The sequence below is a fragment of the Rhipicephalus microplus genome, unplaced genomic scaffold, assembly GCF_043290135.1.
Source record: "Rhipicephalus microplus isolate Deutch F79 unplaced genomic scaffold, USDA_Rmic scaffold_14, whole genome shotgun sequence".
Classification (NCBI taxonomy): Eukaryota; Metazoa; Arthropoda; class Arachnida; order Ixodida; family Ixodidae; genus Rhipicephalus; species Rhipicephalus microplus.
Genome location: NW_027464587.1, coordinates 16150025 through 16167406, shown reverse-complemented (window position 1 = coordinate 16167406; position 17382 = coordinate 16150025). Strand labels below are relative to the sequence as shown.

At 46.3% G+C, this 17382-nt stretch overlaps 2 protein-coding genes across 9 annotated transcripts in view; one reads left to right on the top strand and one right to left on the bottom strand.

Annotated features, from left to right (window-relative positions):
- LOC119181451 (uncharacterized) overlaps window positions 1–17382 on the bottom strand; it is a 607968-nt gene that overhangs the window by 204788 nt on the left and 385798 nt on the right. For all 4 annotated transcript variants that reach the window (XR_012888604.1, XR_012888603.1, XR_012888605.1 and 1 more), the window contains exon 29: window positions 4337–4591. Coding sequence is in view for 1 of the 4 variants with exons in the window: in XM_037432704.2 (XP_037288601.2) it covers window positions 4337–4591 (255 nt within the window). In the remaining 3 variants the exon portion in view is untranslated. The remainder of the gene's footprint in view (window positions 1–4336; window positions 4592–17382) is intronic.
- LOC119181455 (uncharacterized) overlaps window positions 1–17382 on the top strand; it is an 88966-nt gene that overhangs the window by 20065 nt on the left and 51519 nt on the right. For all 5 annotated transcript variants that reach the window (XR_005111216.2, XR_012888609.1, XR_012888611.1 and 2 more), the window contains one exon: window positions 4940–5081. Coding sequence is in view for 1 of the 5 variants with exons in the window: in XM_075882789.1 (XP_075738904.1) it covers window positions 4940–5058 (119 nt within the window). In the remaining 4 variants the exon portion in view is untranslated. The remainder of the gene's footprint in view (window positions 1–4939; window positions 5082–17382) is intronic.

Here is a 17382-nt window from a genome sequence, read left to right as displayed (position 1 = left end):
AGAGGAGTGTGCATCTGTTCATGCATAGCACCCATTTTAAGTGACATTTTTCTCGCTCACCATGACTGACTCTTGGCTAGCGACCTTGACAGAACGGCTGTCGTAAAGGTGTTTCGTTTTGTTGAAGATTTTTTGTGCTTTTATACTGCGATGATCGGGGCTTCGAAGCTGCCGTTTCAAACGTATTACGTCTTTTCGATGAGTGCATGGCACCTCTTATTCTAACACATGAGCTTCCGCAGGATGCTACGTTAAGGTTTTTAGATTTGAGATTAAACATCTCAAGTGATCACCTTTGCTGGGAATATGAGCCCAGAGGACGAAAACCTCTTCTACCGTACTCAATGGCTCATTCAAAGCTCATAAAGAGAGGGATTGCTAATCATTGTTTAAGAAATGCCCTTCAAAAGCCTTGTGGCCACTCGTTAATCAGTAGCTTTGTTGAGCAGGCTTCCCATCCGATCAGCACTGGTTTTCCCGATCATGTGCTGGTCTCGGTGGCGGAAAAGTTGCTTAAGACGATTAAACAGGGACGAGAAGCACCAGTGAACTGCGTGGCTAGTATCTCAAAGCGCATGGGTGTGATTCCCTATCTACATAGAATTTCTCACAATTTGAAAAAGATAGGTGATAACGTAGATGTGAAGGTGGTTTTCTATGCCCCAAAAAAGCTTTCAGCGCTTTCAAACGGGTGAATGCGCAGTCCGCACAATGGAGCTGCTGCACGATCAAACAAGGAAGGCTATTTGTAGCATGTGTGATAGACGTGGTTTATTTGCTCCCGTTGTATGCGGCAAGATATATGTTGGGCAGTGTTATCTAGTGAGGGAAGTCTAGCTGTACTATTCGAGGAGCTAGAGGATGTTAAATGGGATATAATAGGGCTTAGTGAGGTTAGGAGGACAGATGAGGCCTATACGGTGCTACAGAATGGGCCCGTCCTTTGCTATCAGGGCTTGGCTGACAGAAGAGAACTGGGAGTGGGGTTCGTAATTCACAGAAACATAGCTGGCAACATAGAGGAATACTATAGCATTAATGAAAGGGTGGTAGGTATCATAATTAAACTGAATAAGAGATACTAGATGAAGGTGGTACAGGCTTACGCGCCTACATCCAGCCATGATGACGCTTCAGTTGAAAGCTTCTATGAAGACGTGGAATCGGCAATGAGTAAGGTAAAAACACAGTATACAATACTGATGGGAAACTTTAATGCAAAGGTAGGGAAGAAGCAGGCTGGAGACCAGGTAGTAGGAGATTATGGCATCGGTACTAAAAACGCCAGAGGAGAGCTACTAGTAGAATTTGCAGAATGCAATAATTTACGGATTTTGAATACCTTCTACCGAAAACGAGGAAACCGCAAGTGGACATGGAGGAGCCCTAATGGCGAAAATAAGAAAGAAATAGACCTTATAATGAGTGCACACTCAGGCATCGTGCAGGATGTGGAAGTGGTTGGCAAGGTACGATGCAGTGACCATAGAATGGTACGGTCTCGAAATTGCCTAGACTTGAGAAAGGAACGACAAAAACTGATACACAAGAAGCCAATCAATGAGCTAGCACTGAGATGGAAAGTACAGGAATTCAGAGTCTCGCTTCAAAACAGGTACCCGGCTCTTAGTGAGGAAACTAGCCTTCACATAGATACAATGAATGATAATCTGACGAGTATTATTACGGAGTGTGCAGTGAAAGCATCCAATCATGAAAGTCACAAGTACAACAGACAAAATAGAACTGGCAGAGCTTTCGAAGTTGATTAATAGGCGTAAGGTATCCGATGTAAGAAGGTATAACATGGAGAGAATTGAACACGCTCTGAAAAACAGAGGAAGCGTCAAAGCAGTGAAGAGGAAACTTGGGATAGGCAAAAATCGTATGTATGCACTAAGGGATAGAGAAAGTAAAATAACTACCAATATGGATAGGATAGTTAAAATAGCGGAGAAGCTAGTTAGTTAAAATAGCGGAGTTTTACAGAGATCTGTACAGTAGCCGAGACAACCACGACTTTAATACTATAAGAACTAGCAGTAACCCAGATGACACCCCACCAGTAATGATAGAAGAAGTCAGAAAAGCTTTGGAGAGCATGCAAAGAGGCAAAGCTGCTGGTGAGGATCAAGTAACATCAGATCTGCTGAAAGATGGAGGACAGATTGTGTTAAAAAAACTAGCCACCCTGTTTACGAGGTGTTTCCTGACGGAAAGAGTACCAGAGTCTTGGAAGAACGCTAACATCATCTTAATACATAAGAAAGGAGATGACAAGGACTTGAAGAATTACAGGCCGATTAGCTTGCTCTCTGTAGTGTACAAGCTATTTACAAAGGTCATTGCTAACAGAGTAAAGAAAACATTAGAATTCAATCAACCAAAGGAACAAGCAGCATTTCGAACAGGCTACTCAACAATCGACCACATTCATACTATCAATCATACAATCATACAATCAGGTAATAGATAAATGCTCAGAATATAACCAACCACTACACATAGCCTTCATAGATTACGAGAAGGCGTTTGATTCAGTAGAAATATCAGCCGTCATGCAGACACTGCGGAGTCAGGGCGTGGATGAAGTATATATAAACATTCTGGAAGAAATCTACAGGGGATCAACTGCTACCATAGTGCTTCACAAAGAAATCAACAGAATACCAATCAAGAAGGGTGTAAGGCAGGGGGACACAATCTCCCCAATGCTATTTACCGCGTGCTTACAGAAGGTTTTCAGAAGCCTAGAATGGGAACAGTTAGGGATAAGAGTTAATGGAGAGTACCTTAGTAACCTGCGCTTCGCTGATGTCATTGCATTGCTGAGTAACTCAGGGGATGAATTGCAACTCATGATTACGGAGTTAGACAAGGAGAGCAGAAAGATGGGTCTTAAAATGAATCTGCAGAAAACGAAAGTAATGTACAACAACCTCGGAAAAGAGTAGTGCTTCGAGATAGGTAATAGTGCACTTCAAGTTGTAAAAGACTATGTCTACCTAGGGCAGGTAATAACTGCGAAGCTGAACCACGAGATTGAAGTAACTAAAGAATAAGAATGTGGTGGAGCACATTTGGCAAGCACTCTCAAATTATGACAGGTAGATTGCCAAAAATGATAGGTGTAGCCTTAAGAGACAAGAAGAGAGCAGAGTGGATTAGGGAACAAACGGGGGGTTAAAGATATCATAGCTGAAATCAAGAAGAAAAAATGGACATGGGCCGGGCATGTATCGCGTAGACAGGACAACCGCTGGTCGTTAAGGGTAACTGACTGAATTCCAAGAGAATGCAAGCGAGTTAGGGGGAGACAGAAGGTTAGGTGGGCAGATGAGATTAAGAAGTTTGCGGGTATAAATTGGCAGCAGCAAGTACAGGACCGGGTTAACTGGCGGAACATGGGAGAGGCCTTTGTCCTGCAGTGGACGTAGTCAGGCTGATGATGATGATGATATGTTGGGCAAACGGGCCGGTGCCTGAATGAACGTTTAAAGGAGCATCATTACAAAGTACACTCAGCTGTGCAAGGTCATTTGGGCATCCATTGTGGAGAATGTGGTTGCAGACCGGAACTTGAAAAGTGCACTGTTGTAGCCAAACACCATCACCAGATAACACGAGAGATTATGGAGGTCAATGAAATGCAATTGCTGGGTGATCGATGTATCAGCATACCTCCACTTGCTCTGACTAAAAAAGAAATCGAGTTTCTGGCTTTGACACAATAGATTGTGAACTTGTGTTGAGCTGTGGCGTTGTAACCAAATAATGAGATGATGATTATCTTGCTGTGATGCAATAGTTTGCACGATTGCACGGTGATGTTCTGTCACGAGTATATGTTTCCAGCGTTTCGCTAATAAAACTTCAGTTGAAGTCAGTGCTCTTTCTGTCCTTGTCTCTTCTTCTGTAGTTACGTCATAACTACTCGTAGTCTTGCGCTGTGCAAATATGTTGACAACAAAAGCACATTCAACAGAACAGCCAATGAGATTTCAGTAGATCACACCCACGGCAAACACATTTGCACCCTTGATTTTTTCTCAAGTCGTGCCCTCATGATGGTGCATGGCTATCCCAGATTTGCTTGCGAAAGAGAACTTACGAAAAGCCCATCTTAAAGTAATGTGTTTACAAAAAAAATCAAGCCTATAGTTGGACAGTTATATTATATGGCTGTATTAAACACATATAAACAGGTATTTTTGTGTCTCGTTTATGTGTGGATGTGTTCACAATGTGAAATATTGTGCTTAAGTGCAGAATAACACAGCTTGCCTCTGACTTCGACACTGACAGATCCCGAAACATAAGCGCATAGCTGAGATACCTTCTCTCTTCCCTTGTCAAGTGTTTCTGTCAAGGGAGCTCCAGTTAGCGGGTAGATAATCACGTTGACAGGGTGTCTCGGATTGCACAGGGCAGCAGCAACAGTGCGCATGTACTCTGCTGTGGCACGACTCGCAGAGTCGAGCAGCTCCTTGATTGCAGCCTCATTCACCAGAGCTCGAACTGCCTTCTCCGAATGGTGGGGCACAACCACTGCCCGGAACACACTCACTTCTTGGCCCTGTGGGTCCAAGTCCTGTGTCAGAGAGCAGAACCATTTATGTTAGCATTTAGCAGAGCTCATCCTTGTGAGCGTGTCCAGCAAATTTTACTGGCAGCATTTCGAAATTCCCGCCCGTTCATCTAAATGGTGTGCTAATTACAAACAAATCACGTATAAATAAGAAATGAAAATTTTTGCAGTCGCAAGAGCAATATAAACTTCACTGACTGTAGGAAAGAATCTTTTCACTCAATGTCCCACATTCTTTTTTTTATGAAACCAGTCAAGAATTACAAGAATAAAGTAAGGCATGCTGCTTCAAGTGAGAACATACTCAAACATAACAAGATTTTCACTCAATGCCCCACATTTTTTTTACAGAACCAGTAAAAAATTACAAGAACAAAGTAAGGCATGATGCTTCAAGTGAGGATGTACTGAAACATAAGAAGGCCACCTGCGTGCGTTGGGCTCCCTGTGTGACGATGGCCAAAAACTGATGTCTGACTACAAGACGTAACTGGTGAGTATGGCACCTTGGATGCACAGCCAGCACCTGCATGGCCACAATCCCATTTTATCCTGTACGCACCATGTTGCGGCAAACTATTCCAGCATTACTTGTATGGGAGCAAGAGCTCATATTCATGGCATACGTCCACCGCAGCAGCTCTGTATGCATGTTCCTGAGGTTTGCATTGTAGCGCATGTCGTTGGTGCTGCAGCAATTGGCTACAGTGTAGGGCATTGTGATGATGTGCGCAAGCGGAATGTGACGGGATGTATTTAGAGGACAACGACGAAGATAAAATTCTGCATGTGCTACAAGTGGCACAAGAAAGACGCCACCATGAGCACACTCCACAGTTGTTCAGAAGAGGAGACTGGAAAGTCAAAGGGAGTCGCAGGGCAGACACGGCCGAGAGAAGACTGTCTAGGATACGTGAGTAGTGGCCAGCCACATACCTGGCTGATGCTTGCTGCAGTAGGCTCCCACCTGGCACCACCTCAAGCATCAGGCTTCTTCGCGATATGAGGCATCTTAAGATCGATGCAAAGACACATGATCTGAGCCCGACTGCATCTTCACAATAGAGTCAGAGCTTTGGCTGGTGAATGCCGAAAGGGCGTCCGGCCATTGTCCTCCACCGCTTCCAGCATGTGCCATCGCATTTAGTCACCTCTGCAATGTCATTGCCTCCTAAATGTGAGTCTACGGCGTCTGTGACTTTTTACATGATTTGGTGAAACTCTTGCAACTTTATTTCTCAGGGTTTTACGTGAGTTTTTTACTCTTTGATGTGTTCCGTGCTTCTTACTTGCTCTCCGCCCTTGTGGGCTGTAAACATAGTGTGTCCATCTTGTTCGTTAACGAATGACCTCATGTCTTTCGATAACTATGCATCATCACTTTTTCTACACTAAAGCGAAGCACCTTTAGCTAAGTGACAGGCGCCCACTTGTTTCACAGCTCAGCATTGCTAAAGTGATAGAGCTAGCCTCAACAGGTGTGATGAGGTGTTCTGAAAATGCTGAAGTATAACTTAGCCGATACAGGCAAAGAGGAAAAAAAATAGGAGGAAGCGGGCCTACCATCCGCAAGCCTCTGAGGCCTCATTCTCCATGCATTGGTCACATATCACATCATGCTCCTGTTTTATTTTTTATGGTTGAATTCTCACGTGACATCCATTCCATTTTTTTTCTTTCCATGCATACAGAAACACAAATATTGTAGTAGTGCAAACTGTATTTAGGTTAAGTGTCAGTCTGCAACTCACATGAGATCTGGTAGAGCAGTTACAAAAATGTTGACAGAGTTTGACAAAAACTTCTACTCGCCAGTGCCATGAAATTTTAGATCAGTGAATAACTATCTCCTGCATTACATCTTCTAGCAGGCGTGGTTTACAGTAATCACATACTCCTATTAACTGAATTACAGAAGGGTAAACTTGATTCTGCACTTTTTCTTTAATACAGTCGAGCCCACATATAACGGCCCCACTTAAAACAAACTTTCACTTAAAATGAACAATATCCGCATGACCATGAAAATATACATTGGTTCAATGGTACAAGATCGCACTTACAACGAACGTCTCCGAGCACCGCTGATCGGTTACAGTGAACAGAGTCAGCGGTCTGCAAACTTCCCAGGAAACCAATTTCGACCACGGATCAAGGATCGGCAAGGTGCCCATACATTCTTATTGTTAAACGCCGACCCTGCCTCCGTGACCCTCTAGTTGCTGCTCTGCCCAACCCATGGAGAAAGGAAAGTTGTTTCCTTCCTCCATTTGTTATGCATTAATATATCCTTTGTCCCCTCGCTACTCTGAGCGCCCCGCATCACCAGACGAGGCCCGCATTTTCACACAGCCACCGATCTTTCGAAGACCGGTCGGCCGTCTACCCTAATTTTAATCACTGGTACTGTCGTTGGCATCGCCCGCCTGGAGTGACCAGACCATTTATTTGCCAACATCGTCGGCCACTGACTGTATCCGATTGTCTGCATCTAGTGCACTCACGTACGCTACCCCACCGACTCTAATAATTTGTGATTCATTTCGTGTTTAGGACTTGTTCTCCCTCACTTCACACTCAGCTCGGCATGCCTTCCGCGCGCGTGCAGAAGCGAGAAAATGGCTGTTAATTTCATGGAACGAATCGCGAAATATCGAAGTTCGTGAGGCCATGCAAACCCGCCGGCGCAACAAAAATATTTTTTGACCACGGCCACCGATTCTTCGGACACTCGCGCGCACTGATCCAGGCAGCCATGCTTTGACTTCAGGGCACGCAGGCAGTCTTTCTAATTTTTTCTACGTGCGAGTTTCACGGACCTATCAAGCAAGCTACCCAAACTGCCTCCTTCCTTTCTGTTTTGGTTTTCAAGGTCGCCCTCCCGCCACATCCTCCCCTCACTTATTGCAACTCCTTGCCCTTCTCTCGCAAGTCTGCTCTCTTCTCTTGATCACAGCCCCTTCGCCCGTCTCCTCTACTCCACGACGCCCGCCACGCTGGCTCGAATTAGTTTCGTTTTCTGACTAGAAACGGGCCCAGAGCTGTTCCGCGTGTTCTGGCTTGTGATTCGCTTGTGCGCGTCTTGCTCGATTTTGATGTGCGTGTGTGGTCAGGATGGCAGATCAGAGGACTTGCACGCTTTTTCCTGCCGCTCAACAAAGCGTCGAAAGTGTGACTGCTTGGCTTGAGCGCAATCCGCGCGTTAGGTGTCGCGTTCCGGAGCGCTTGCTCATAGCTGTTGACCACCTGGCAGCTAGCTTGCCGCTTCGGGTGTGCCGGTATTCAGCTGAGGAGATGGTGAATGTTTCATGCGTGGCGGTGGCAACTACATGCACAGGAAACTGTTTTCGCGAGTCCAATTTCGTTGATGTCGGGCCCGATGCCGAGCCTGAAGCTTCCGAACTGTGGCGGCGATTTGAGGAAAACCTGGGAGAGCAGGTGGGACATCTGTTGCGATGGTTTAATTACGGTCAATGATAATGCCGACACTGCGGAATCGTGCACGGATTGGAGCATTGTGAATGAAGTACGTGTCGAGAGCGATTTGGAGGAATCGGATCGCAAGAATGACGAAACTTTGGAGCCAGTGCCTCATGCAGCTTATGCCAAGGGCCTCGTGAACGAGCACCCTGCCGTTTTAAATGAACTCGAAACCGCCCTTATCGCTTTTGCTCTTCAAAACACGTGCATCACGAACTTTTCGGGGCAAAAAAAGTTTATGTTTTCACTCGCAACTTTTTTTAAAAACTGTGTTTCATTTACTACGAACTTCGGGATACAGCGAATGAATGCCGCGTCACGCTCAGGTTCGTTATAAGCGGGCTCGACTGTATATATATTTCTGCAAAAATGAGAGGCTGAATTAAAAAATTTTTTCCCAGTCAGAATATTTTATATTTCATTCCTAAATGCAACAGAGTTTTTAAAAAATCAGATTGTGTATAGTAGCCAAAAATGTTCTTTATTTGTGTATTCTTCATTATGTTAATCTTACCTAATATTCTAATTTATTTGGTCATCACCCCTTTGTTTTTTTACATGTACCGGGTTTTCTTGCATTATTACTTTTTTCTTTTTTTCCACCCCTCTTGCAATATTTCTTTTATGTTTATGTTTTGTCATTAGCAGGCTGTACAACAGTCTGAAATTATTTCTGTGCATTTTCGTTTTCGTTACTTTTGTTTTATTTTTGTCTGTTTTAGTTTGTATTGGGTTTTATATTCATAACTTATAGCTAATATCAAACATCACCACACATTTTATTTGTTAACTTTCTTTCTGCATTGTTATCATTTGGAATGCCCTGACAATCCAGAGCATAGAGAATACATAGATAACTTAAAATAAATACATTATTTGTGAGATTATGTGATTATTACTTGCTGCTCTCACTGCTGCTACCACCTAACTAATATTAACTCTTAGCAGGACAAAATGAGAGAAAAAATGTTATCACGCTAAAAAAACTTTGTGTGGATTGTTGATTACTTATAGTTTCCACGAAAAGCCAATCTGAATGTCAAAAAGTGTTTTATTATGAAGAAAAAAGTGGGGCTCATATATCTCACTTGGACCACTTTCATCAAGTGTGCCAGTCCACTTGAGACAATTTACATTTTTTTATGAAATGATGTGGAGCTATTCGCGCTTAGTGGAATGTTATACACATTGCGCATGTACTTCATATGCTCTTCATTTTTGCTGCTTGAGTGTGCCAGTGAAGTTCAGGTGGTGAATGCTTGCGGAAAGCCAATGTTGATTCTTAACACTATTCAAGGCACCATCAATATTGGTTGACTTCTCTGGTAAGCTCCAGAGTAGCTCAAATGCTGTCTCAGCAGTGAGTTGCCTCTCCTCTTTTTTATATACATAAAAAAAGTTGCCGCTATGCATGAGTGGTAGTAAAAATACAGAGATCAGTGAGGCTTCTCGTTTTCCTCTCCCTGATCTTGCACCTTTTGCAATGCTATACTGTATGCCCGCTCTTTTTTTCTCCCTGTCCATTTTTCCAGCTCTCTCTGTCTTTCTATATCTTTAGTTTTTTCTTTCTACCTCCCACTGTCTTGCCTTTTACTTTTTCTTCTCTTATCCTTTCCTCCCTTCATCAGTTATTGCATTCCAAGCGAAGCAAATCGGCTCATGTCCTCTGGGAGTGATGCAGATGATGAAGAGGACAAAGAGAGTGTGTGAGAGTGCTAGCACCTTGTGGTGCACACGTATCTCGTGAATAGGTCGCATTTAGGTTTAACATTGCAACGACTGAGCGAGAGGTGGCACTGTGCTCGTGCAAGCTAACCATGATCATAATCATGGTTATCACAGTAGCAGTGCAGCACTGCAGCGAGGCTAAGCGGCCGCATGAGAAAGATTCGAGGCACTCTTTGGCGTGTGGCAACTCGCATAGATGGTCGTCTCCTGATAGGGTCCTGCAGGATGCGGCGACCACAAGTCTTGTCTCATGGGTCTCTCGCGGTAAGTTGAGCATCAGCGACGCCACCTTCACATTACCTTGTTCCTAATTATATAGTTGCCAATTATACAGTCTTGGCACATGTATCATTAACATGTCGACCATCTGCACTCCACGTCACGGAAACCACGTGCACCTACCAGGTCACGCTACCCCTCGCCGGCCTCTGATCGAAGTTTGACGCCACCACCAGCTCCCCGTGCTCCACGATCGCCGTCGCCACGGCGACGCGCACGTACACTGCCGTCGGAAAACTAGTCGGTGCGGCCAGTGGGGGTGAAGCCGCAAGATCACAGGTGCTATATACAGATATATCCCCGTCAGCGTTTATGTTGAAGAACAAAGTTCGTGTAGTTGTTGATGGAGTGGCTACTATGGCACTTGCGGATACAGGCACGACAGTCTCAGTGATGAGTGTAAATTTTAAGAACCTGCTAGGACGAAAAGTGATGTTTTGCCTGAACCGTGGGGTGATATTTCGTGGTGTAAGTGGTGACGTGTTGTGTCCGGTGGGATATTGTACTGTGGACGTCTCGCTGTGTGGCAAGGTGTTTTGCACAGAGTTTGCGATTATTCCGCGGTCTACACATGACGTTATCTTGGGTATTGACTTTTTGTGTGAGTGTGGGGCAACTGTAGACTGCAGAAACGGGCATCTTTCTATACATGGTACTTTCCCAGCGACACTCTTGGAAAATTTCTGTCCGGAAGAATGCATCTTTTTCGTCTCCGTGGATACAGTCGTTCCTGCATTTTCTGCTGTGTGTGTTCCCGTGACATGTTCCAGTAACAACTGTGGCACCTTTGACGCCACGCTCGAACCGATTCCCTCGGCATGCCTGAAAAAGAACATTCTCATTCCCCATTGTATAGTGTCAGTCGATGATGGATGGGCAGGTGTGTGGACAATGAACAGTTCCATGGAGCCTGCAATCCTGCCAGGTGGCATGAAACTTGCAGTATATAGACCCGAGTCATGTACGACGCTGGTTGCGCTTGTTGATGCTACAAGCCAAAATGAACATCTAGGCTTGGAAGGTTCAGAAGATGCCCAATTGCTACAAATAGTCAGCAAGTCACTTGACCAAAGCGAACGTCATACACTGCTCGACGTTCTGTCTAAGCACTCGAAAGTGTTCGATTTTTCTAAATACAGCCAAAGGCCCTTAATCCCAGCATCCCGGATATGCCATCAGATCCACACCGAGTCGGCGCATCCCATTAGGCAGAAACCTTACCGAGTGGCACCATCTGAGCGCAAGATCATCAACGAGCAAGTCCAAGAGATGCTGGAAAAGGGAATAATACAGGAATCGGCAAGTCTGTGGGCTGCTCCCGTCATTCTAGTGAGGAAGAAGGATGGTACGTGGAGATTTTGCGTTGACTACCGCCGACTGAATTCTGTTACCAAGAAAGACGTCTATCCACTGCCGCGCATCGATGACGCTCTAGACTGCCTGCATTCCGCGTCCTAATTTTCATCTGTCGACCTGAGATCAGGTTACTGGCAAATTCCGATGCACGCAGCTGACAAAGAAAAGACGGCATTTGTTACGACCGACGGACTTTACGAGTTCAACGTTATGCCATTCGGATTATGTAATGCTCCTGCGACATTCGAAAGATTTATGGACTCAATATTGCGCGGTTTAAAATGGCATATATGCATGTGTTACCTTGATGATGTCGTAATTTTTGGGCGTACTTTTGAGGAGCACAACACTCGTCTAGACCTCGTGCTCAGCTGCATTGAAAAAGCTGGCCTTGTATTGAATTCAAAAAAGTGCCACTTTGGCGAGCGACAGACATTAGTGTTAGGACATCTCGTCGACAAAGATGGCATTAGACCTGACTCACAAAAGACAGCGGCCGTTGAATCGTTCGAGCATCCTAAATCTGTGAAACAACTGCATAGCTTCATCGGGCTCTGCTCGTATTTCCGCCGGTTCGTACCCAAGTTTGCGGATGTTGCTCACCCCCTGACAAGCCTTCTACGCAAGAACAGCCCGTTTCAGTGGACCTCCGAGTGAGATGCCGCTTTTCACAAGCTGAAGTGTTTGTTAACTTCGCAGCCAATACTTCGGCACTTCAATCCTTCGTCACCCACGGAAATTGACACAGACGCAAGTGGCATCGGTATCGGTGCCGTTCTCGTTCAGCGTTCTGGCAAGAAGGAACACGTTGTGGCGTATGCAAGTCGTTCTTTAAGCAAGCCTGAACGCAACTACACAGTGACCGAACAGGAATGCCTAGCAGTAGTCTTTGCCGTGCAACGGTTTCGCTCATACATCTATGGTCGCTCGTTCACTATCGTCACAGATCACCATTCCCTGTGTTGGCTGGTCAACCTTCGTGACCCATCCGGCCGCCTCGCACGATGGGCCATTCGTTTGCAAGAACATGTCTTCACCATTTCATACAAGACAGGCCGTCTACACGCTGATGCGGATTGCCTCTCCAGAATGCCGCTACCATCGACAGATTGTGAAGGCGATAACTTTGACCACCTTATCGCTTCTCTGTGGTCTGGCTTTCCCGATGCCGTGACTTTCGCCGCTGAGCAGCGTAATGACCCAAGCTTGAAATCTCTCTTCCCTGGAGCGAGAAATTCATTAAGCGAAGGCCGATTCTGCGTCCGAAATGGTCTTCTTTGTATCGTGTTTAGGTGCGCCTGAGCGAGCGCGCGTGCGCAGGCAGTCTACTGCGCGCGTGCGCAGGCAGTCTACTGCGCACGCTATCTGTTTCCTTCTCTCCGCCTTGCACTGTATAAAACGAGCGCACAATAAACCAAGGTGATTCTTCGCTGGGAGACGGCTGGCATCGGTTCTTGATAAGTACGAAACATGGTGTCAGAAGTGGCCACGGGCGAGTCTCGGCATTGAAAGACGCTACCACGACCACGGCGGAACTGGACGGAAGCGGTATGGAAGTTTTGCTGAAACCGCCCGAGCATCTGCGGCTGAATGGCGATATTAGCAAGAATTGGCGCCTGTTCAAGCAAAAGTTTGAGCTGTTTTTGACTGCTTCAGCGCCAGCGGCATCCAAGGAAGCGCCAACGCCGGGTCCCACCAAGCTTGCACTGCTGCTCAGCATAGCCAGCGACGACGCTCTCGAAGTGTACAACAACTTCTCCTTCGACCAAGGTGAGGACCGGAATGATTACGCCACAGTAATCAAGAAGTTCGATGAGTATTTTGCCGAGCAGCTAAATGAAGTGCATGAGCGCTACATGTTTCGTCAACGCGTTCAAGACGAAGGCGAGCCTACGGAACACTTTCTGAGAGACCTGAGAAAGCTGGCGCAGTCCTGCAACTTTGGCACAATGACGGAATCAATGATTAGGGATCAGCTTGTGTTCGGAACAAAATGTGACAAAGTACGCGAAAAGCTTCTTCGTGACAACAAGCTGACTCTTGCGACAGCAGAACAGCTATGCAAAGCTGCCGAAGTCTCCGCTGCCCGAAACGACATGTGGACCCGAGAGCGACAAGTCGACCCAGTTAAGGCGAGGCCTAGAGGCGCTGAACAACCCGCTGAGTTTAAGTGCCAGAGGTGTGGGCGAGTGCATGGTCCTTGGAAATGCCCAGCATTTGGACGCATGTGCAGAAAATGCGGGGGGGAAAATCACTTTGCCGTCCGTTGCAAAACCACCAAGCAGGTCGCTGAAGTTGAGGACAGCGACGAAGATTTCCAGATTCTGGAAGTATCTGTAGATGCCATTTTGCAGCAAAAAGACTGGATCGTTCAAGCCCATGTCGGTCATCACGTACTACACCTAAAGGTCGACACTGGCGCCCAAGCAAATCTGCTGCCGTACAGCGTGTATAAAAAATTGCAGCTCAGGTCGCGATTAAGGGCCAGCAACTCTGTTCTACGTACGTATGACGGAGGAATCGTCAAACACCTGGGTATTGTCACTGTAAAACTGGCGCTCTCCGCCAAAGCAACCGACATCGACTTCTTTGTCGTCAAGAAAGGACGTCAAGTGCTGTTAGGACTACAAGCAAGTGAGCTGCTCGGCTTGTTCTCACGCTCGGTGAACGCAGTTTCTACGACTACAAGTGAGCAAGTCGTCAAGCAGTTGCAAGAAGTGTTCAGCGGCACGGGATGTCTTCAACGGCAATACCGGATGGTGCTGCGGGACGACGCCGTTCCTGTCATCCAGCCAGCTCGACGGGTGCCCCTGGCACTACAAGGGCCCCCTCAAACAGGAACTCGACCGCATGGAAAAGGCAGGCATCGTGGCCAAGGTACAAGAGCCTACGGACTGGGTGAGTCCTTTGGTAATTACCAGGAAAAGGGATGGCAAATTGAGAGTGTGCATGGACCCCAGAAAAATTAATGAATGCCTGAAGCGAGAACATTTTGAAATGCCACGCCGAGAAGATATTGAGGCTGAGCTTGCGGGCGCAACCATTTTTTCTCGCTTCGATGCAACTTCAGGGTTTCATCAAATACCACTGCACGAAGAGACTTCAAAAATATGCACGTTTGCCACTCCATTTGGGTGTTATCGCTTTCTGCGACTTCCCTTCGGAATAGCCTCGGCGTCGGAAGTTTTTCAAAAAACGGTTAGTCAGATTTTCAAGTCCATACCAGGTGTACGCGTGTACGTCGATGACATTCTTATTTGGGGCGCGACGAGGGACGAGCACGATGAAAGGCTTCGGGCTGTCTTGAAAGCAGCGCTAAAAGCGGGGCTAACACTCAATGCCGCAAAGTGCGACATAGGAATATTCGAAGTTTGTTTCCTCGGCGATATCATATCCGCAAAAGGAATACAGCCAAGCCCTGAATCCATAAAGGTTATGCGAAATATGCCACCACCGACTGACAAGCATGGCGTACAACGCATGCTAGGCGTGGTGAATTATTTTTCCAAGATCGTCCCAGCACTAGCTGAGAAGACCCTGCAAATGCGACAGCTAGTCAAAAAAGATGCCGCGTTCGAATGAAATGCCAATCACGCCAAGGAATGGGAACAACTCTGCGCCTGTTTGAGCAAGAAGCCGGTGCTTGCAATTTTCAATCCTGGGCGAGACACAAAGATAACGTCCGATGCATCGCAGAATGGCATAGGTTCCGCGCTAATGCAATAAGTTGGTCACCTGCAATAAGTTCTCATGAAACATGATAAGTTCTCTGTCGTCTGGCTTTCCCGATGCCGTGACTTTCACCGCTGAGCAGCGTAATGACCCAAGCTTGAAATCTCCCTTCCCTGGAGCGAGAAATTCATTAAGCAAAGGCCGACTCTGCGTCCGAAGTGGTCTTCTTTACCAGAGAAACTTGTCCACGACGGGCGCCCGCTTTCTGCTAGTTGTTCCTGCGTCTCTCCAAACGTCTGTTCTGCGTCTCACGCATGATGACCCCACCTCTGGCCATCTAGGCACCGCACGAACACTTAGTTGCACGAAAGAGCGGTTCTATTGGCCGAAAATGAGCAAGACAATCGAGAACTACGTGGCCAGCTGTACGCAGTGCCAGAGCCACAAGCGGCCCTCCTCGGGTCCAGTTGGTCACCTGCAACCTGTAAAGCCTCCCGATTCCCCTTTTGAAAAGGTCGGCATTGATCTGATGGGACCATTTCCACGCTCCTGAAAAGGTAACCGGTGGATAATTGTATGCGCCGACTACCTGACGCGGTACTGCGAGACGGCTGCCTTATGCTCCGCCACGGCAGTCCAGGTTTCGGAGTTCCTGTTGAATTCAGTCATCCTCCGACACGGACCTCCTCGCGTGATAATAAGTGACCGTGGACGACAATTTACTGCTGATATTGTCGAATCATTACTTCATTTGTGTGGTTCCAAGTTCCGACACTCAACTGCATATCATCCACAAACTAACGGCTTCACCGAGCGCACAAACCGAACGTTGATCAACATGTTGTCAATGTACGTCGCCTCCAACCACAAAAACTGGGATGAAGTTTTACCATTCGTCACGTACGCTTTCAGCACGTCGAAACACGAAACGACAGGCTACAGCCCTTTCTACCTGCTCTACGCTCGCTCACCTCGACATACGCTGGACACTATCTTTCCTTTTGTCGTCCATGACGATTTAACAATTGCGGAAACTTTGTGTCGTGCGGAAGAGACACGTCGACTTGCCTGCCTACGTACACTGGCAGCGCAAGAGTCCTCCAAAACTCGCTACGACAGTCAACACAGGCATGTAACCTATGCCCCCGGTGATCTAGTGTGGGTGTGGACCCCAATACGCAGACGTGGCTTGAGCCAAAAGCTACTGGCACACTACGCCGGTCTTTTCGTGATACTTCATCGTCTCAGCGAGGTCAACTATAAAATCGCACGTGTCACCACTAGTGACCGACGTTCATGCAAGACAGAGGTGACGTATGTTGCCCGCCTGAAGCCGTTTACACAAAGAATGCAAGAATGACTCGCCCAGTGGGCTTCGACTGAGACCGGAGGAATGGTAAGAAGTATCACTACCAGGAAATACAAGGGAAGCGCGGGTAGAGAATGAAGACAACGTTGTCTCCACTGCGATCCCTCTGAGTGGGTATGAGCCATGGCGGTGGAGATCATCATCATTATACGGTGATTGCGGACTCAGAGCCCATTAAAAACCCCCATTAATTTACCTTGCCTTGTGTAACAATATAATCTGAGAGTCATATTGAGAATAAGGTTGTTAGCATGTTGATCACTAGTGATGTATTTGATTTGGCTAGTGATATACCATAAATGTAAAATTAGTTGAATAAATGTACACAATGTTTTGGTCTGCCCGACTATGTCTACGAATCTCTGTGTGTTTCGAGAGTGCTGTTTTCATTTCAGAACCCCCACAAGTGCTCACTTGTTCACAATGCTGATAGTTTTTTCGAGTCACCACAATACATAACGAAACCCTGTACAGCTTCCCTGTAAAATAATGCAATCACTACAGACCAAACAGCCCCCATGCTGTCACTAGGCTTACTAAGCCTAACACGGAGCACATGAATTGCACTGATTTCTGTCTAACTCGTACAGTTTATGCTAGCTTAAATGTAACAAAAAAAACAGCTGATAGCTTTTGCTAAGTTATTGTAGTGCAAGAAAGAAATTAATTCACTCGAAATCTTTTTTGGTCTAAATTAGGCCACAAAAAGACACAAAAACTGAAATGTGCGAACAAAGTATGAAAAAGAGCACTGACGCTGCTTGTGTGCTCAGAAAATGTCATAAAACTTCATGAGTAATGTTGCAACGTGTTCATGAGATAATGTTAGTGGCTTGGGTATGGTAATGCAAATTCTCTTAAGGAGCCAGCACCACAAATGAGAAAAAAAGAAGGGAGGCGTATATGTCCC